General features: G+C 47.7%; 1 protein-coding gene across 1 annotated transcript in view; it reads left to right on the forward strand.

Moving 5' to 3' along the window:
* The window catches only part of bmp5 (bone morphogenetic protein 5), a 191820-nt gene that overhangs the window by 159740 nt on the left and 9984 nt on the right, over positions 1–22096 (forward strand). Inside the window, exons 4-5 of the mRNA XM_072498563.1 lie at positions 9373–9570; positions 15569–15645. Coding sequence (XP_072354664.1) covers positions 9373–9570; positions 15569–15645 — 275 coding nt within the window. The remainder of the gene's footprint in view (positions 1–9372; positions 9571–15568; positions 15646–22096) is intronic.

Below are 22096 nucleotides of genomic sequence, written 5' to 3' on the forward strand. Positions count from 1 at the left end.
TGTCACCGAGGTACAGTGAAAAGCATTTTTCTGCGAGCAGCTCAAATAGATCATTTAGTACATGAAAAGAAAATGCATAATAGGGCAACATAAGGTACACAATGTAAATACATAGACACTGGCATCGGGTGAAGCATACAGGAGTGTAGTATTTATCAGGTCAGTCCATAAGATAGTCGTTTAAGGAGTCTGGTAACTATCTCAACTAGGCACTTGAGATAGTCACCATTGTAATGTGGCACTTGTAACAATCATCACTTTGTTCACCAGCAGATTCTCTACACTGTCATTTCATGGCGCAAGCTCAATGCTTCATCCATGTGCTGTGTGAGAATAGCAGTGCTGCCTACACTGATGACTCAGTTGGACACTTTCCGTCTCCCCTCTCTCTCCCTCAGCAGCCGCCACTCCGGTTTCATGATTTTTAAAAGCACAAGTGAACCACGCCATCGGCAAGTCGACCCACCGGAGGCGGAGAATCGCGGAGGCCCTGGAGAGTGCCGGGTCGGGCCCACTGATGATATGCAAACGGTGCCTACTGTACGTACTGTACTGCAGAGTGAAACGCGTTGACACTGGTGCATTGCGATTTGGTGTCAAATCGGCGCCTGTGGCAATTTTGGCGTGGAACCGATTCTCCGCCCAATCACCTTTCCCGATTTCGGCGTGGGCTAACGGAGAATCCAATCCCCTGACTCCGAAAAATTCAGGCCCATGACCTTGGACTGATGTATCGCGTGAGAATTAAAATGTCTGATTATTGCAAGAGATAATTATTTAAAGATTGGCAACACAGTCCCAAAACATGTGGCTGGGTGACCTTTTATCCTTTTACTTTAGGGTTCAAATCACAGGAGAGGTCGACACTTGACCTCAATAACCACAGCTCCATGAAGAAGTTGCTAACATCACTTGGTGGCTTGAAAAAAAGACTCACTCTCTGATAGGGAAAAGTGACAGCTGTCTTCTGATCTCAGTCTAATCAACCTTGTACCAGTGATAGCGCCAGTGATGGATCAGTAGCAGACCTGGAAGGTTTCAGTCACAACATCAGGTCAAAGGTTAATCACTTCATTTCAGCCAAGGTAGCAGTCGGAGCATGATCGCTAACCGCAGTCCTGTGGCTTGGGGAATATAAATCAGCCAATATAAAACCTCTTGATTGCATTTCAGTGATTTCCCGCTTAGAATATGTGTGGACGTTGGTGGAAGTCATGATCACAGTCAGTAAGTGGTGTCCTATGTTTCAAATCATATGTCGATGCTCACTGCCAAGAGCCATCCTTTATTTTAACTCAGGATGGAACCTTAACAGCATTTCGCAAGGTGTCAGGCTCAGGTAGAAAACTGGCGTGTAACTCTCCAATTGCACAGACCAGTTGTCTTACAAAATTTTGAGCCTCATAGAGAAAATAGGTATGGGCGTGGTTTATGCCATCATTCTGGCAGGGCGAGGCCTCAGAGAGCTGGAAACTGACTCCAACGAGATCGAGGCCTCCATCCCCCAGCACGGAGGTATCAGGGGCTCCCACCCAACAACAATCCTCACCAACATTGAGCCCCCTCCATTACTCCAACCACAACATCCACTGCCAGCATTTATCTCTCCCACCAACACCACAGAAGTATAGGCGGCACACCCCCCACACCACACATCAATCCCACACGATGTGGCTCCCACTAGGGTCTGGACTCTCACTGCCCCGGTACAAGTTGCCACTGCCAGGTTTACACTGCCAGGTTGACATAGTCAACCTGTGCCAGGGGGCAGTGCTTTGGGCAAGTCCACCCCATTTCCCCCCCCAGCCCTCTTCCTCCCCAGTGCTATTCTTACCTCTGTACCCCTGGAGGGATCCTCTCCAATGTCCCATGTCTGGTCAAATCCCGTTGGCGAGATATGAGTTGTAAGGGGAAACGTTTGGCTGCTAATAACATTGAAATCAATACAAATGTGTTTAAATGAGTTCCCTGCCCTTTGTGGGCATGAATCTTGTGATGTCATCAGTGAGGGGCAGAGAAACTCAGGAAACACGATCGCTCCGGTGAGAATACCGCATCCCAATTCTCATCGGAATTTTCCACCGCTGATCCCGCTGACGGCGAATACGTGCTCAAGATCACGCCCACAGTGTAACTGAATGGGGTTAAGCGGGGTAAAACCTTACTCTGTGTGCTGACAACTAGGCCAAGAGGTAGAAGGGTGGTCAGTGTCCATGGAACAAGGATGTTCTCAGGATGGGGGAGGATATAATAGGCAAGAAAAAATCCTGAAGGAACTGAGGAAGGGGTTTTCTGGCCCTTGTCAGTGGCAGGGTCACCTGGCTCTGACAACGGTGATCCCACCCGGCAGGTTCCCCGGTTGCGGGGCAGGCGAGCTGCACAAAGCATTGGGCGCGATTTAATGACTGCGCTTGAGCGAGAGTGCGACGCGGCCGTCACCGGAGAGGGCAAAATCGGGAATTGTGCTGGGTGACGATTGGTTTGCGATCTAACCGGCCTACTCCCGTTGGCAAAATCAGGTACTGCCACAGTGTGGCGAGAAACCACTAATCACCATTTAAGGCTCCATATAATTATTGGGGACTGCAGGGACCTGAGGAGATGAGTAGCCATATTCACTCCCAGGCAATGATGCCAAGGCACTGAGGTTGCTGCCCCAGTGCTCGGCGGGGGCGGGGGCGGGGGGGGGGAAAGCTCCATGTAGGCTCGGCCTTGGTTGGACAATGGGGGACGTGGGCCACCGTTGGTTTGAGGGGGGTTGCGCCCTTGGACTGAGGGGAGGGGTGGGTGTCTCAGCGCCCATGGGTCTGCCATGCCACCCCCGGGTTGTATGGACCCATTATGGGGGTAACCCCAGCCCTGCCTGTCTGTCCCACCTGCCACCCATATCTCCCACTGACAGTGGAGACCTCTAGCCGTGCAGCTGGAGTCTATTGCTAATAGGGAATTGGCAATTGTCGTTAAATGAGCACGTCACAGCTCCCAAGTGGATTCCCGTTTGTAGACGTGCCATGTAGCATGTGGGGGCTATTCCCTACCATCCCAATCAGACTGATGCTTGAACACTGCAGGAAGCAACAGCATGGACACAGCAGCCAATATCCGAACACCCAGGGGCTGGGCCCCAGCAACGGGGACATCTCCATGACCAGAGGGTGAGTGAGTATACCGGTGAGGGGACCAGCACCCGGTCCAGGTAACGTTATGTGTGGGTGTCTGGGGTACATAGTGTGGGGTCCGGTGACCAGGGGGGCACACTGTTGCCGGGAATGCGTGGGGTGTGCGTGTCAGATGGCAGGGGATGTTTGGGGGGAGGAAAGAGCAATGGGGGACTGGAGGGCCCCGAGGTGGAAGACACCATTGGTTGTCAGTCTCAAACTCTCACAAATCCTTACAGATATTACACGGGATGGATGGTATCTTGGACCCTGCGCAGGCTGTCCTCGTGGTGCTACTGGCAGGCCAGGCGGCCAGACACTGGAGGAAGTGGTGGTATCAGTGCCAACAGAGAATCGAGGCGGCGGCCCATGTGCAGAGCCCCACCCCACACCCTTAGGACCCGGCCGCCCATCAGGACGGGCGGGGGGGGGGGGGGGGGGGCGGGTGCAGAGAGGGAGGTGTACAGGCGTCACTTCACTTGTCTTTTGAAAAAATGACAGACAGCGTGTGTCGCAGGAGGCTCCACCTCAACATGGAGATGGTGTGGCAGCTGTGCCATATCCTCACGGAATTGGCACCATGTGGAGGAGGAGGATACCCCCTCCCAGTGGCTGTCTACTCCTCAGGATCATTCCAGAGCTCAAGCGGACTTGTGTGATATCTCACAAGCTACAGAGCACAAGTGCATCCGTGAAGTCACTGATGCCCTGTTAGCTCGGCAGCGAACTATATAAACTTTGATATTGGCCAGGCCCAACAAGGTGCCCGGGCAGCAGGATTGTCCGCCATCGCCAGGATGCCCCAGGTCCAGGAGGTAACAGATGGCATACAGGTTGCCTTGTGCGCACCGAGCCATCAAGGAGTGCCCTACATCAACAAGAAAGTGTTCCACTCCCGGAAAGTCCACCTCATGTGCAACAATCACATGAAATGAAATGAAATGAAGTGAAAATCGTTTATTGTCACAAGTCGGCTTCAAATCAAGTTACTGGGAAAAGCCCCTAGTTGCCACATTCCGGCACCTGTTCAGAGAGGCTGGTACATGAAGATCATGCAGGTGTGTGCATACTTCCCAGGGAGTGTGCATGACAGCTACAGAATGGGGCAATCAGACATCCCCGGCCTCTTCGAGGATCACCCCTGGAAGGCCAGTTGGCTCTTGGGGGATAAGGGGGACCCACTGAGAACCAGGCTAATGACACCAGTATGGAGGCCAGAGTCCGATACAGAGACCCGATACAATGAGGTCCTAGCGGCCACCCGGATCCCTCAAGCTATGGTTCGGATGCCTCGACCACTCTGGTGATGCACTGCAGTACAGCTCTCAGAGGGTTGCCCACTTTGGGCTGGTCTGCTGTGCCCTCCACAACCTGGCAGAGCAGCAGGGCAACGTGCTAGAGGTGGAGGGAGAGAAACATGTTATCTATGATACCTTGTGCTACCTCCGAGGAGGATGAGGAAGCACTGGACCAGGAACTGCTGGAGGACAAGCCCGGGGAGCACCCGCAGGACCAGCTGGAGGGCGGTGGAAAGGCCGCAGTGGTGAGCGTCCGGCCAACCCGGAGAGTCAGTGAGGCCCTCATTCTTGCATGCTTCACATAGGACATAGCCTAGTCCGTCATCACCACCCCCTCCTCCATTCCTCCCCTCTCTCTCCCTTCCCTCTCCCCATCTCCCTTCCTATTCACCTTCCCCCCCACTCACCCATTCCACCCCACCCGTTCGTCAGCCACACTGTTCCACCCTCCCAGGGTCTGTGTAACATCACATTACTCCATGGTGATGGGACTGTGTCGGTACTGTCAGCGGTCACTGTCGAAGGGAGGGTGGGGTTGATAAGCCGCCGTGAGCTGAGCGCTGGTGCTCCTCAGCCATAGTCTGACACCTGCTAGTCTGCTGAGTGCTCGCTCACACCCAACTCCTGTACATTGTGTGCCTGGGTGGGGCAAGATCCAGGACGTCCAAGCCTGGGGAGCTGGGGCAGGGGACTGCAGAAGAAAGTGCCAGTGGCGTCATATTTCTCGGTCCAATGTTTTTTAATGCCGTACATACGTGTCCCCAACTGTCCCCAGCCCCCAGTAGTGTCTCCCCACCTTCTCCACCCCTTGCAAACCCCAACCCACCTTGTCCTCAGCGCCCCCCCCCCCCCCAACCCCGGTACCCCCCAGTCACTCTCAGTGATCCTTGACCTGCTTAACCTTCTGTGCTTTACCGCTGCATCTAGGTGTGTCACCAGGATGCACATCAGAGGTGGAGGGTGCCTGCCTTTAATGCCCCTGGCAGGCGTTGTCTGGGGGCCCTGACAGGAGGGCCCCAGCCCACTTGCCGGTGGCACATACCCCACAGTGCCACTTTGTTCTGGGTGCTGTCCTCGAGACGCACCATTGTTAGGGGGGATTGGAACTTGGGGAGCTGATGGACACCGTAACCGCTCCATAGGGTGCATTCGGATTGGCACCCAGCGCCCCGCCCTCCAGGTTTGTGCCCATAGGGACCCGGGGGTCACCTCGGGATAGAGGGGCAGCTGGATTGAGCCCTGGTGGCTCCCCAATCATAGAATCATAGAATTTACAGTGCAGAAGGAGGCCATTCGGCCCATCGAGTCTACATCGGCCCTTACAAAGAGCATCCCACTCAAGCCCACGTATCTACCCTATCCCCGTAACCCAGTAACCCCCATTTAACCTTTTTGGACACTCAGGGCAATTTAGCATGGCCAATCCACCTAACCCGCATATCTTTGGACTGTGGGAGGAAACCGGAGCACCCGGAGGAAACCCAGGGAGACACGGGGAGAACGTGCAGACTCCGCACAGGCAGTGACCCAGCCGAGAATTGAACCTGAGCACCTCGAGCTGTGAAGCAACTGTGCTAACCACTATGCTACCATGCTCCCCCAATGTCTGCAGCATGGTTTTGACGCTCTCGGCGATGCTCCTCAGTGACTGGGACATGCTGCGGAGTGTTTAGGCAAAGCCCACCTGAGACTGGGATATACTCCGCGGCGCATCAGAAAAGTCCACCTGGGACTGGGACACGTCCCGCAGTGACTGGGTCGTTCTGTGGAGATGGTGTGCCATGGACGTCACTGACTGAGCAACACCATGGACACCTCCACTCATGGTGCTGATGTCGTGCAGCAGGCGCTCCACCGTGGCCGCAACCTAGCAGGGTTAACCTTGGTGCCAGGCATTGCTGGCTCTATCTCCTATGCCCGGAGCCTCTGGATCTCTTCTAATCGGCTGTGGGCCTGCTGAAGTGTCGCTAACATCCCCCTCTAAATTTCATGGCCGCATCCTATCGCCTGCATCTGCTCCGGGTAGTGGGTGGGGGTGGTGCCAGGGGGCCGATGACAAACCACCCGTGTGGTCCGGTGGAGGCCGTTGATCTTCTTACGGCACTGGGTGCCGGTCCTCAGGGTGACGCTCCCTGAGATGACGGTCACTGTCACTTCCTCCCAGGGGGCACTGGCTGCCCTGTGGCTGACCCTCTGAGCCTCTCGGAGGGAACAGGGCATCCTGTCCAATAATCTGTCCAGTTGGCACAGCGAACCTTGGCATGACTGCGAGCTGTGTGGGGTTTAAGCACTGCCCCCCCCCACCCCCCCTTGTCGGCGGGGAGCTGGTGGCCACGGTCCCGAAGAATCAGCCGGCAGGACCATTATTTGTGGCGTGAAGCCTGTGGGGCCTCATTAAGTAGACCAATTAACGTTTGATACGGTGACGGCCTCGTCGGGCTGAGGGTCGGGAACCTTGTGGCAGTTCTCACTCGCTACCACACTTAGAAACATTTCCATTAAATCGCGGCCAATATAGACCTCGGTGGGTCTGGAAGATCCAATCGACGTCCAATGGTGAGCCACCTCTGCCAGTAGAAAACACGGTGCTTCGCGAGGAGGGGGCGGGGGGGGAAATACCACCCTGGGTAGTTCATGCAATTGTTCTTATCTGTGGGCAAAGATCTAAAATGTCGATAATCTTAAAACCATTTTCAAGAGTAATTATGAATTGATGTTCCATGAACGATTACACTCTGACTAGGTCCAACAGATAGACCTTTTAAACAGAGAAAAAAAAAGCCTGTAATATTTGTTTTAGATGTATTTGGTCATTTGTTGATCTTGGCTCAAGTAGAATTAAATGAAAGTAATCTAATTCATTTTTCAAAGTCCATACTTCAAACTTGCTAAAACATCTAATTAGAAAGTGTCGAGTGTAACTTGCAAAGACATTTTGTTATGTAATTTGATTTTTTTTAACAGTAGTTTGGTGTGGATGCGAATGCTACAGCTGTATATATTCATCAAAGTGTTCAATTTTTTTTGGGGTTGAGCTGTGCTCCTTTTCTTTGGAAACATCTTAAGCTAATTTAAAGTCAAACACCTGAATCAACATGTTGTAAAAGTGTTTATGTATTGAAGTGGGCCATTTCAAGGTATGATATTTGGATGGGATTTGTGATTTTTCTTCTACAGCAAACAGGCTGCCAGGGAGAGGAAGTTCCATCTGAATTAATATGTTCGTTACAGTGGAGATAGAATGGAAATGGCTGAGGCCACAAATTAAACTGCTCCATCCAGTTGTGCCAGGACACAAAATACAGTCCTTGGCTCTTCGCCACCTTAGGCTTTCCCTTTAAAAGTACCTTAACAGATTATTTGTTTAAGGTTTACTCAAACGGATGGATCCAAGTTCCTTCATTAGGTCGAAAAAAAGATGAATTGGATTGAAATGAAATGAAATGAAATGAAAATCGCTTATTCAGACTCCTTCCATGTTGCAAAGCTGTTTTGTGGACCTTGCGTCGCAGGCAATTAGTTGTCTCAGGAAGTAAAACCGTTTGATCATGCAATGCCGACAACACAATGGGGAGAAAGAAACTAGGTGGGGCACATTCGGAAGCTGATTTCAGGAGGCAAAAGTTCAAAGAGTTTAGCCCTCGATTCAAGCTTGGAAAGCAATTGGTGTGAGCAGCTATTCAGCTTCTTTTGACAGGTCTTCATTTGTCACCGAGAGGGCCTTACATTTTACAACATAAATTGTTTACTCTGCCAGAATAAATGTCTACAGATAGAACTGGTACACTTGTCATTAAAATAATATTACTAAATCACAGCTTCCGGGGGCACGGGAGTGGGGGGGCTTAAAATGGACTAACCCGCAGTGCCCTTGTTGCTGAGCGAACTTAATGGTGCAGAAATCCAACCCAGTGAATCCCAGGTGAATCTTATACAACTTTTGAGCAGTTTCATCTTGAGACTATTCAAACTTGCTGTGAGCTGAGTGATTTGTAACTGACTATGGCAGAGCTCAAGAGACCTGGACATGCACAAATGTAATGTGCAGCTGCCAGATCCCAGAAGCAAGTAGCCCTCTCTGTTCACTGACAACGGCGCACTGTGCATTCATGGAAACAAAGTTAAATAAAAGTAAAAGTACAGCGGATGCTGGGAAACTGAAACAGAATCAGAAAACACTGGATAAACTCAGCAGCTCTGGCAGCAGAGTTAATGTTTCGAGTTAATATGATACTTGGGGCGGCATGGTGGCACAGGGTTAGCACTGCTGCCTTACAGCGCCAGAGACCCGGGTTCAATTCCGGCCTTGGGTGACTATATGGAGTTTGCGCTTTTTCTCTGTGTCCCGTGGGTTTCCTTCGGGTGCTCCGGTTCCTTCCCACAACCCAAAGATGTGCAAGTTAGGTGGATTGGCCACACTAAATTGTCCCTTAATTGGAAAAATTGAATTGGGTACACTAAATTTATTTTTAAAAATATTTGAAACTTTGGACAAAGCGACCTGGATGATTGCTCCCTGCTGAAATGGAAAAAAAATCCAACATCAAGAAGCAAGTTATGCTTTTAATACTGGAGGGAAAACAACTGCATCTGGTAAGACGCCCAAGCAGTGCGAGAATATTTCCTGGAGGTGGCCTCGCTCGCACCTCACTGCTCTTGTGTGGTTGGGTGTCAGATCACCGAGTCTCCTGTTATGCTGCTGATCTTTACACCGACACACATCCAAAACTGCTTCACATTGACACAAAAATGGTAATCTAATCCCAGGATAGATGGAAAAATAGAGCTGCCGTGGTTTATTCATTTGAATCTGAGCGCATGATCCTTTACATCTATTCCCATGTGGAAAGAAATGATTGTCGTAAAGTTTACGCTTAAAATTTGTGAATTGCTCATTCACTTTGAATTCATTTCAGGTCGCACCATTAATATTCGATCAGCCGGTCTCATAGGAAGACACGGACCACAATCCAAGCAGCCCTTTATGGTGGCCTTCTTCAAAGCCAGTGAAGTGTTGTTACGTTCTGTGAGGGCTGCCAATAGTAAACGGAAAAATCAAAACCGAAACAAATCCAGCAGCTCTCAAGATTCCTCAAGGTTATCCGGTCCTGGAGGTATGAAAATATCATTTTGCACCTTGAATTGTGAAATGTCTTTCTTAAAATGTCCTGATTGAAGTAAACTGTGTTTTGTTCTTATGTTTCTATGTTGGTCATAATCATCATTGGGTTTTTATTGAAATTTAAAAGAATTGTCAAGAAGACTTTGATGAGGAAATGCTCATCTATCTTCCTGAACGTTGCCTCAGTCTCCTTTCTATAACTTGTGACCCAGTTGCTCTTCAATTAAAGTAGCCCCCCCCCCCCCCCACTCTCTATTACTTATTACAGGATGTTATGTCTACTGCGATGCAGAAGTCATGTGGAAAGCTTTGATCTTCCAGAACCTTTTTTCTCTGATGGTTCTGTCTTCCTCAATTTCTCAGTGCACACCATGGATACTCCAATTCCAGGCAATTATATTAAAACCATGATGTGGCCACACTGTCACTCATTTAGGTTTTAAAAAAAAGAGGGTTTTAATCAGTAGTCTTTTACCAGAGGGTTTAAAAAACATAATTAAAGAGCTAGATGACAACAAGAATGACTTCTTACTTCCTGCCTGTGTGAGTATATATTTGTGGTCTGGTTTGCTGGTATTTTATGCTGTCAACCCCTGAGGGCACAGTTGGTTATCAGATCACTCTGTTTAGAATGATGAATTGAATCCTGCCGGCTTTGAGAACCGAACCCTTGTCTGCCCTCAAATATTGTTTTACAAAATAATTTAGATATATTTAGCATCCAAGGATTAGCATTTAAGGATGAAAAATAACGGTGACAAATATAATTAATGCAATATTGAAGCTGTGTGGCTAATTCTTACAGTGCTTTACAAATATGATGCGTGCGGTGGTTGTAGTTCTAAAAAAACACAGGTGGGTGGGGGGGAAATGAAAGGAAAAATCCCCCAACATTTTTCTGTTTATTTAATTCAGGGTTCAAAATCCTGTGTAGGCCGCTGCAGCATTGAAGCCGTGAACGTTGCCAAGGAGCTTTACTGCCGAGCATAATTTTCCGCGCAACACATGCGATACTCAGTGTTCCATTTTGTTTTCTTTTCTGCTCGCCTAAATGCTAATGACATCTGGTTCCAGATAATGAGTGTGATTATGTTTGACATAGTGTAAAACTGATTTTGAATGCCTTAAATACTGTTCTTAAAGCTCAATTTGAAACAGTATGCCAAAAATGTCATTTTTAATTGTGATAATTAAAACCACATTTTAAAAGAACCAGTCTAACGCATACTCTGCGTTTCAAGGCAAGGTTAAGACTTCAGTGGTGTGCTGTAGTTTTCAGTTTTCCTGTCAAACCTTGCAGTGAAAACAAGTCAGCGGCACAAAACTGCCGATCATCGTGCAGCCATCTCAAGGTGTTTCTTCCAAATGTACCACTGGGACAATTGGATGGCAGTACCTTATTGAGGAAGGCTTATGTGACTTCTGCTTAAGGCTTCGGATTCAATCCCTGGTGTGGTCGTGTACCTCAGCCAAAATGTGAGGCCACTCAGTTTGGATGAGGAAGCCACGGGTTAGGGAGCAATGGCCCAGGGTTCACACTGCTGATCGCTATTTAGCTGCTGCTGTTCCAAGTCCGCATACGTCGGTGTTGGTTTACAGACCGGATCAGGTTCAGCTGTGAGGCCTTCTACTATTGAATAGTTTACCAACACATGACCAATTGCATAAGTCTGTACAGTTCAAATGGTGCAGGTAAATCCACACTGCAACAAGTGGCTACCACCATAATCAGCACAGGAAAATGTGTGGGGAAGAAATATTTTGTGGAAAAGCCTAGAAAAGATTTAATTTATTTGAACCCTGATTTTGTTTTTCCCTCTGGGGAGGTGTGGATTTTAGGTTCTGTACTTCTTTTCCTGATACTGATGCATACAACTCTCACAGGTACAAAGGGACAGATGTTTCTTGCTCTGCTGATGTGCTCCTTGATTATGTGGGAGTGTGATGGAAAGGCTAGAAATTAGGGCAGAAACACCGCATCTTGGGCTTCCTGACCATTAGCTTCCCCTGGGTAATACTTCCATCCAGCCAACTAGAACACTGGTGCCTGATGGGATAGACTCAGAGAGAAGGACTCTCAAAACAAGAATTCTCTTGACCTTTTCTTGGTGCAAAAGCAGGGAGCTGTTACACTGAGCTTCTTGCGGATAAGCTACATTTGTGGGGTCTGAAGATTAAAATGTTTTCATTTATATTCCAACCCTTTGTAAAAAGGGAGTTGGCCAAAATCAAGCTCCCCACCACGGGAATTTGTGGCCTTCCTATTGGTGAGCACCCTTAAGGATGTGGACAGGCTGAAGTTCCAGATGGCCTTCCCTAGTTCTGTAAAATATTGGGTGCGATCTAACTGAAAAAAAAAGTCCGTTCTGAGCAGGATTAGTGGGGTCGTTTACTGCACTTGTGGGATCTCCAACAACCCCGCTATCTAACGGCACTCTGTTTCTTTTTAGTCTCCCGGCAGGGAATGCCCACCCCCTGAAGCTGCACTCAGCGTCATTTCCTGCACTGATCGGTACAGGAAGAGAAATGGCGTCCCAATCTCTCGACCCCTCAATGCAACCAGCAGACCCCCACAATGCTCCAACTAACCTGCTGGGAGGGTCATTGAGCCCCACCCCACCCCACCAAGGTGCAGTGCCAAGGTGCCCATGTGGACCCGAGTATGCCAGGGTGCTGCCCTGTTCAGAAGCCGAACCCCCCGGGGGTCTCCTATCGCCTGGGAGATCCCCCCAGGTACCGTTCTACCTGGTCCCTGTAAGTGGGGTCCAATGCTGAACAGCGCCCGGATGGAGTCTCCTCAATGAAGCCGATTGATGGCAGGTGAACGTTAGATCCGGCGCTAGCACAGTTAAGTGGGTCCTTAAACTCAGTTAGCCATACCCATTGTGGGCAGGACCAAATCGCAACGTCTCGAGAGATTTGGTTCAATCTGGCAAGTGTAACAGCCATCAGAAATCCTGAGGGAGGCCTCTCCCTGGATCTACTGGCCACATTGCACCCGGTTCCGGCGGGATGTAGCTGGTCAATCATGCACTTGGTGTATTCAATGTTGAAGGAGATGCGTGCTAGGTCCAACAGTTGCAATATTATTTAGTGGCCCCTTTATAAAACTTACTTAAGATGTATGCATCTTTGCTCTTCCCACTGAAACCTCTTGATCTCTGCTGTTCACATTATTAATATTTTTTATTCCTCCACTTCCTTTCGCACCAACTTGGTAGGTCTTGTTGAAACTTTTGTTTTTATAGCAGTGCCAAGTAAAGTATTTCCCATTATTATATCGCGGAGAATCATCACATGGACAGAAGATCATTTGCTTTGGTTTGGGCTTATTTAATTGGCAAGAAGCATTACCTGCAATACTTCAGGTCACAAAACCTCATAGCTATTCTATCTTTGGACCCAGTACAAAAATCAGCTTCATGGATAAACTTCTTCCCAATCAGCATTCCTTACTCATATATTTAGCACAGTGGTTAGTACTGTTGCTTCACAGTGCTAGGGACCCCGTTTTTTTTCCCCGGCTTGGGTCACTGTATGTGCGGAGTCTGCCCGTTCTCCCTGTGTCTGCGTGGGTTTCCTCCGGGTGCTCCGGTTTCCTCCCACAAGTCCAGAAAGATGTGCTGTTAGGTGAATTGGACATTTTGAATTTTCCCTCTGTGTACCCGAACAGGCGCTGGAATGTGGCAACTAGGGACTTTTCACAGTAACTTCATTGCAGTGTTAATGTAAGCCAACTTGTGACACTGAAGATTATTATTCATTTCTTCCTTTAAAACACATGAAAAGCTGAAAAAAATGATTATTTTATATTTTTCACCATTTACACCAAAACGTTTTTACTTCCGAATCTTTTTGGCTGTAATAGATTATTCTTGTCTGATTGCCCAAACAGACAGTGTGCAATGATGACATAATAATAATATAATAATCTTTATTGTCACTTTATTGTCCGCCGCCTGTTCGGGTACACAGAGGGAGAATTTGGAATGTCCAAATTACCTAACAGCACGTCTTTCGGGACCAGTGGGAGGAAACCGGAGCACCCGAGGAAACCCACGCAGACATGGGGAAAACGTGCAGAATCCGCACAGACAGTGATCCAGCTGGGAATCGAACCTGGGATCCTGATGCTGTGAAGCAACAGTGCTAACCACTGTGCTACTGTGCTGCCCTCGGAGTGCAACTGGGTTTAGGTCATTTTAGGTGGCTGGCATGTGAGGTACCCAGGTGGAAGGTTGAGGGAAACATTGACCTTGATGTCACAAATCTCTTTAAATGAATTGTTAAATTTTAAGTATAAATTTAAATAAACCAGGCACTATAATCAATAGAGAATGGACCCTTAAATTTGAAAGATTGCTCCCAGTGCACGTTGTATGTACTTGAAAAATAATGGCATCAAAGACATATTTTGGGAGAATGGGGAAGTACCGCAGCAGCAAGGGTGTTGGTGAGGCCACACCTGGAGTACTGTATGTTGACTTGGTCTCCTTTCTTAAGGAAGCACATACATGCCCTAGAATGACTGCAACAAAGATTCACTGGGTAGGTTTCTGGCGTGAGGGGATTGTCCTGCCAGGAGAGATTAAGTAGATTAGGCCTATATTCCCTGGAGTTTAGAAGCATAAGAGGTTATCTAATAGAATCATTTAGTAATCTTAAGAGGCTTAACAGGGTAGATGCTGAGAAAATATTTTCCCTTGCTGGGGAATCTAGAACAGGGTCACAGAGTCAGAATAAGTGGTCAGTCATTTAGGACTGAAATGACGAGAAACTTCTTCACTGAAAGGGTTGCGAATCTTTGGAATTCTCCACCCCAGCGAGCTGCGAATGCTCAGTTGTTAAGTATATTCAAGGCAGCGATCTAAAGATTTTTGGGTTAAAAGAGAATGAAAAGATATGGGGATGATGGAGGAAGGTGGAGTTGAAACAGAAGTTGAGCCATGTTGAATAGTGCAATGGACCTGAGGGGCTGAACGGCCTAGTCTTATTCCTAATTCTTGTATTCTTATGGACCGAGTGATCAGCAACATCACAGCAGAACCTACCATGATGGACCATCTTGTGACAACTCTGATGCCTCATCTTGATCCCTCTTCTGGCAGTTTCACCTGCTCACGATGTATTCCTCATTTCTCCCAAGCATTCTTTATTTTCATCAGGTAGCCCCAGCCAACCCATTCATGCTTGGAGCCGGATTCCCCTGGGAAGGCAAAGAACCATAGCAGTGGAAAAGCAACAACGCCTCCCGCTGTGCATTAAAATGACCTTTCCAGAGGGTCAGCGTACAGCAGAAAAGCATTCACAGGTCAAATGACAAAAATAGCAAACCAGCTATTAATCACTGAGTGATTCTTTTAAATAGGGCTGATGAGACGACTTGACGTCACTTAGTTGTGCTGAGCAAGTCAGCATGCAGCTAGTGAGGCACTTGGCTGAAATAAGATGGAACATGGGGACTTCAGGAAGTGTGGCACAATCTTCTGCAGACATGGAAGTTCAACTGAGAATTCTGTCGGCATAATCTCCTTCTGGGAATGCTTAAAGCAGGTGCGCATTTCCAACCAAGGGCAGGCTTCTTGCACAGCATTCTTGGAACTAAGGCCACTTAGTGTCTGAAAAATGGACACTACTTAGTTCAATTGCTACGCCAATGGGTTGAATTTTATGCGAGGTGGTGACCCCAGCCAAATTTGATTAGGGGGTGGAGGGTGCACTATTTTCTGCTTGGCTAGGTTGCCATTGTCCTATTGTCTCAGGGACGGACCTCCACCCCCCATTTGGGAGGAAGTCCCGACTCTGAGAGCTGTCATGCAAATTGACTACCGCACCGTGTGGAATTTCAGAGCCTGCCTGTTTAAATTACTTCCCTCAAGATGTGAGCATTAAAGATCTGCTAATCCCTGTTAGGTGAATTGTGAATGCTGCCAATACTGTGCATGTGTTTTATTTGGACAGCAAGCTCATGTTGGCCTTTCACTTCACAGATTACAACAGCAGTGAGCAGAAGCAAGCTTGCAAGAAGCATGAACTGTACGTGAGTTTTCGAGACTTGGGATGGCAGGTAATTAATGGTATATTTTGTCAATTCTTTTTCTGATGGTTCAGAAAGGTTTTCAGCAGCAATGTTTTGGTCACTTATTTAAGGTATCGGGACCGAGTGCGGATGGTATCTCGCCCATCACTTTGGTCCAATGCTGACTTGACAGATTTAACCTGTACTTGACTGATTCATTGAATAAATTCCGATATTTGACTTGATATTGGAGATGGAGAAGGGAGAGGCAAGAGAAGAACAATGTTCATCGGGAAGTGATAATTCTGCTGCCTTTATAAACACCGTACTGATGAAGATCCATCATTGGAGACATAGACAGATCCACTCAAGGGCTGGAGAGATCAGCCGAACACCATGGGGAACTCGAGAGGGGCAAAGCTCGAGAGATTGGTTGAGGTTTGGAGAGATTGGGGGGGAGGGCCAAGGAAACAGAGAGATTTGGAGCCGGACAGCCTCAAATATTGGAGGAGGGGAGTTCTTGAAAGATCACTTAGAAAGGGTGGGGAGATTGGGGTGAGTGATTGCAGGGAGGAGCTTGAGAGATTCTGTGGGTTACAGAGATAAATAGCTGGTGGAGAGATTGAGGTGGAGGGAAGCAGAGATATCCTCTGGGTGGGCAATGCTAGAGATTGGTCAGAGGTGTGGGGAGGGCATAGGGACCAAGGAGGAGGGCATAGGGTGTGTTATAGGCCAGGGTATAGAGAACCCCAAAGTGTATCATGGAGTTCACCTGACCCACGACTTTTACTAGATTGTGGTATGGGGAGCACACGGGCCACTCTACAGGTGTGGTGCAGCAGAACTTTGAAAGTAATTTTTAAAGCAAACCAATGTTTCTTCTATGAACTCAGTTAACCTTTTTAAAACATACAGTGAACATCTTTGCGACAATCAATTCAAATACACCCCCCAAAGAATACAACACTAAGTAATCCTTAAACATTCCTTTCAACATCCATAAGACAAAAATCCTTTTTACAGAAGCACATCAGGTTTAAATTCTCTACTGAAAGCAATTATCACTCTGAATTCACCAAATGATCAAGAGATAGTCTTTAGATGGCAGAGAGATCGAAATTACACCTTCTGTGGCTGGCTTCAGCTCCATCACTAAAACAAAACCAAAAAACACAGACACATGCAAGGTTTTCTCAAAGCGAAACTAAAAAGCAGAGCCAGAGCTCAACTCCACCTACACTCTGACATCACTGCAGCCACTTGAGCAGACAAACATTTCTTAAAGTGACATTCCCATGACAGGTGTGGAGAGAGAAACATCAGGAATAGCAATGGAAATATCATGTGGGGGTGGCATTTGCCAGGAAGGATGAAGCGATGAGGTGGGAAATCACATGCGGGTTCAGATAGATTGTATGGTTGGTTTGTATGCTAACTTGCTGTATCTTGGGGAACCGCTCCTGCTCCATTTGGCCCACAGGTGCTGGAAAAGTGCTTATCGGCTGGATTCAATCTGCATCACCTCGTTTCAGCTGTTGTTTCTCAAACTCTGGGAAATTCAGTGACAGATATTAAAATTAAACACAGCTAGAGTTTGAGTCAGCCTGCTTACTGAAGTAAACAGTCGCCCAACCTCCAACCATTCTCTGTTAAAACTGAAAATGTGGCGTTGGTTGGATTTCCAATTTCTGAGTTTTAAATTGCTTTCCTTTCCACTTTTGTGTTCATGCTACTGGGGAGCTCCTCCTCCCCCCATCCCCCGCACCAATCCCAGCCCGAATATTTAGCTTATTTTACAAATAAGTTGTTTGATCTAAAATATCTAGGGAAAATATGTGAAATATTTGTTGCAACATTAAACAAAAACCATTAATTTCCCATGTTAATGAAACAAATTTTAAAAGCATTTCAAATTACGTCCTCTGATCCCTTAAAACAGGTTGCCCGTTAACACCCGCTTATAATGACAAATGTAGTGTTGGGTAGCACACTTGCCCAATTATCAGAAAGCCTGCTAAATGTCAATATCACACTTAAATTCAGAATGAGTTGCACAAATGAACATGGTGTATAAATGCATGAAGGTCACCTTGAGGCACGTGGAACCATGTAGAATCAGGTGGAAGGGCTCACAACCCAATTTCCTGGTCACCGCTGCCCAAATCCTGCTGATGGCATCGATTCCACCAGATAGAAAATGGCCACTGAAGTGTCTTCATCATTATGGATTGTTCAGAGTACTTGCTTCAAAAATCTAGTTCTCAGATTTCAACATTTTTCCATATTTCAGAACGCAGTAGATCTGGCATCATTAAGGGCAGATGTCTTTTAAAAATAGTTCAAATACCAGAGGCTCAAAAGCTTTTCAGTATTTACTGTTAGTACTTCGAAACAGAAGAGCATTTTTAACGTAGAATATTCCCTCTATCTTTGGGGAGAATGATGCTATTGCCAAATGCAGCAAATGTAGGACGCAGGGAATTTACACTTTTACGAGCATATGTCGAGGCCCTCTGTTGCTTCACATGTTCTTTCTCCTCAGCCTAAATGTGCTCTACATCCTCATCCAAATATGTAATATTTCCAGAGCTCTGCATTTTCCCTTTTGTTTTGACTGGAACCTTGATCTGATTAAGTGCTTAGCAATAGAGAAAAGCTTTTGCTTCTGTTTGTAGACAGGGCATGCAATTTGCATTCTAGTCCAGGCCTTCACCTCTTCCGTGTGCACATCCTTCAACATTACCCTGGACCTTTCAGGAATTAAAGACCAACCTCCTGGACACTGCTGTGAGAAACCCGCCAGAAAATGGATTGGAGCATTCAAGGAATTGTGTGCGTCCGCGTTTTTTTTTGTTCTAAAAGCGCTGGAGGCCGGGGCTGAGATTTCCGCCCACAAAGAGAACTGTGGGGGGAAAAGTTTTCGGATCTTGAACCTGCCTCTAGTGAGACACTGATCAAAATTAAGATTCTTATTTAGGTGAGACCTTATTTGGCATGGTCTGATTAAGGGCAGGGTCAGGCTCTTAAAGCTGGAGGACCAATCAGAGGTCTTCCAGCAACCGAACAACACCTGGCTGCAGTATAGGCTAAATAACAGAGAGGGTGCTTCAACAAGAAGGTTCTCCCTTGGCTGCTTCTTAAAAACCTTAATTAAAAAATACAAAAACAGGTAAGTTATCACTGTCTGGAGGGTGAAGGCAGATGGGTTGTGGTTGGTGGAGGAGCCATTCTAGAGGATAGCTTTTGGCTGCACCACTACCAAGGCAGGGATTACTGGAATTCTGCAGAGAGTAACCCATCTCTTGACTCCCCAAAGCATTCCACCACCTACAAGGCACAAGTCAGGAACGTAGAACATAGAACATACTGTGCAGAAGGAGGCCATTCGGCCCATCGAGTTTGCGCCGACCCACTTAAGTCCTCACTTACACCCCATTCCCGTAGCCCAATAACTCCATCTAACCTTTTGGACACTAAGGGCAATTTAGCATGGTCAATCCACCTAACCTGCACATATTTGGACTGTGAGAGGAAACCGGTGCACCCGGAGGAAACCCACGCAGACACGGGAGAATGTGCAGACTCCGCACAGACGGTGACCCAGGAGTGTGATGGAATATTCCCTACTTGCCTGGATGAATGTACTCCAACAACACTCAAGAAACTCAACACCATCCAGGACAAAGCAGCCAACTTGATCAGCACCCCAACCACTGCCTTAAACATTCACTGCCTCCACCACCAGCTCACAATGGCAGAAGTATGTACCAGCTACATGATGCATTGTAGGAACTCACCTTTAACAGCATCTCCCAAACCCATGATCACTACCGTGTAGAAGGTCAATAGCAGCAGACAAATGGAAACAGCATCACCTGGAAGTTCCCCTCCAAACCATTCACCATCCTGACTTGGAAATGTATCGGTGTTCCTTCACTGGTTTAAAATCCTAGAACTCCCTCCCTAACAGCACTGTGAGTGTACCGACACATCAGGGACCACAGCAGTTCAAGAAGGTGTCTCACCAGCACCTTCACATGGGCAAATAGGGATGGGCAACAAATGGTGGCCTGGCGATGCCCGCATCCCATGACAGATTTTTTAAAAAGGCCTACCAGGAATCCAGACACTCCAGTCTGCCACTGGATGCCCACCCCAAGGAAATTGATCTGTTCGTCCTCCCATTGAGCAGGAAATTGAAGACCGACTAGCCTCCAGAACATACCTTTAATAAGTCACTTAATGAGGCTAACTATCTGCTCACCTCATGCAGACAATGACTTTTCTTGGCTAAAATGCCCAATCTCTTTCCCAGCATGCCATCTGGCCTGTCATAATTTTCAGGTACCATCCATCTTCATTTCCGATGTTGGCAGGCCTGAAATTTCAGTCCCAGAATTCAGCATTACTAGTATCTGGTCTACTTTCCAAATTTCCACAAATTTCCTCCTGAAGGTTTGTTCAGAGACCAGTAGAATAATTGTGAGTTTTCAAAGTTTGCAATAATAATTTTGTCATGCATCTTGGTGGAAGGTCAATGCAGGGCAAGAATGTGAACTCTTTTTCTAAAAGATTGTTTTTGCATTTCTGTGTATAAATTACCATTCCCCTCCATCTTAAACCCTCCCTTTCTTTTTTAAAATATTCCATACATGTATTGCCTCAATGCAAAATATCCCCTCCCCTCTCACACCAGGCTATCAGTCTTTTGCTCTTAAAGTCGCCACTTTCTGTTGCAAGTTTCTACATTCTCCATCCCTTCAGTTCTGATGAAGGGCGGGATTCTCTCTTCTGGGACTGAGTCCCCACACCGGTGGGAAAACCGGCTCCAACTACTCCCGCGTCAACAGCCTCCGAAAGTGAGGAATTCTCTGAACTTTCGGGGGCTAGGTGGACGGCGGAGTGGTTGGCGCCGAAGGACTGGCGCGAGTTTGCACATGCGCGGAACAGCCGGCGTCATCTCGCGCATGTGTGGACCGGCCGGCGTATTTCCGCACATGTGCGGAAGGTTCTCTTCTCCATGCCGGCTCCCAGGCAATATGGCGGAGCCCTACACGGGCCCGGCGTGGAGGAATGAAGTTCCCCCCTGTAACAAGCCCGCCTGCAGATCGGTAGGCCCCGATCGCGGGCCAGGCCACCAAGGGGGCCGTCCCTGGGGTCAGATATCGTCGGGGCGGCGGGGTGGGATTCGCGCCTCCTCTCAGGGATTCCAATCCTAGCCGAAGTGTCAAAGGACTCGAAATATTAACTCCCTTTCTATCGTGATAGATACTGGCAGTCATGCTGAGTTCTTCCAGCTTCCTCTGTTCCTGTTATATGTCTGCTATTATGTTAACAGTGGATTAGTGTTTTCAGGCGTACGTGGTTCATTCACAATAGATACCCTGGTCTGGATTCTCCGCTGTCGGGATTCTCCGTTACACCGGCAGTGCACCCCCTCCCGGTGATTTCCCGACGTGGAGCTTCCCACAATGGCCAGCTGATGGGACTGGCATGGCGGGGAAGGAGAATCCCACCCCTGTCCTCCGAAACAATGTCCACAAGAATCTCAGAAATCTGGAGAGGTTAATCTGAGCCAGGGTGCTGAACTGTGATTTAACATTCAGTGTCAGTAATCCCAACGTTAGATTAACTTCACCTTCAATTTCAGAACCAAAAACACATATAATTATGCCTATGTATGTAACTCGCAAAAAGTACCTAAATCAGCGACAAACGTTACAATACATTATAACCTCTCCCGTTCGGAATGATTGGGACCGAATCATTTCTGGATGTTGGTATTTTCTGGATTATAGAATGGTATCAGAATGACAAACCACATGTACATGAGCGTAAAACATCAAAGACAGAGGGCAGGGTTGAGCTGCGTTAGCCATGGGCACAAATCCTGCAATTGCCCCAAATCTCGCGAGAGGCCAAAATTTGAATGAGCTTGACTTCATTATAATATATGTAGCGTGGTTAACATCGCATCTTCAGCCCTCATTGAATCTTCCCACCCACCAGGCATGACATCACACTGGCACAAATTACTACTGCCTTTTAAAAATGGGAACCAGGTGCCATGACCTCCGGGAGGGAGGAAGGAAGTGAGCACTATTGTCTTCACTTAGCACGATGGAGTCCAAGGGGACAGAGCCCATTGACCAGCTCCGAAGGGAGAGGGGTGGCTCGGGAATGTCCGGGCATCGAGGGGAGTGGGGGAATTCTGGGATTGGGGGTCACGATTGGTGTGCGTTGTCCTAAAGTCTGTTGCCTATGTTGTTTAAAAGTTCTTAGAGGGCTGTGTAAGTCTGATGTCTAAGGCATGGGGGTATGGAGTGGCTATGGCTGTGGACCCCATGGGGTGGAGTGTGATGAGAGTCAAAGAGGCAGGCCCAATCGGCTGAGTAGATGAGATCCTGAAAAAGAAAGCAACATGGTGCCCAGCTTGGTTGGGGGGGGTTTGGATACTCATGCTTGTCTAACTAATTGGCCATCAACAGTTAACCCTGAA

Source organism: Scyliorhinus torazame, chromosome 4, assembly GCF_047496885.1.
Source record: "Scyliorhinus torazame isolate Kashiwa2021f chromosome 4, sScyTor2.1, whole genome shotgun sequence".
Taxonomy (NCBI): domain Eukaryota; kingdom Metazoa; phylum Chordata; class Chondrichthyes; order Carcharhiniformes; family Scyliorhinidae; genus Scyliorhinus; species Scyliorhinus torazame.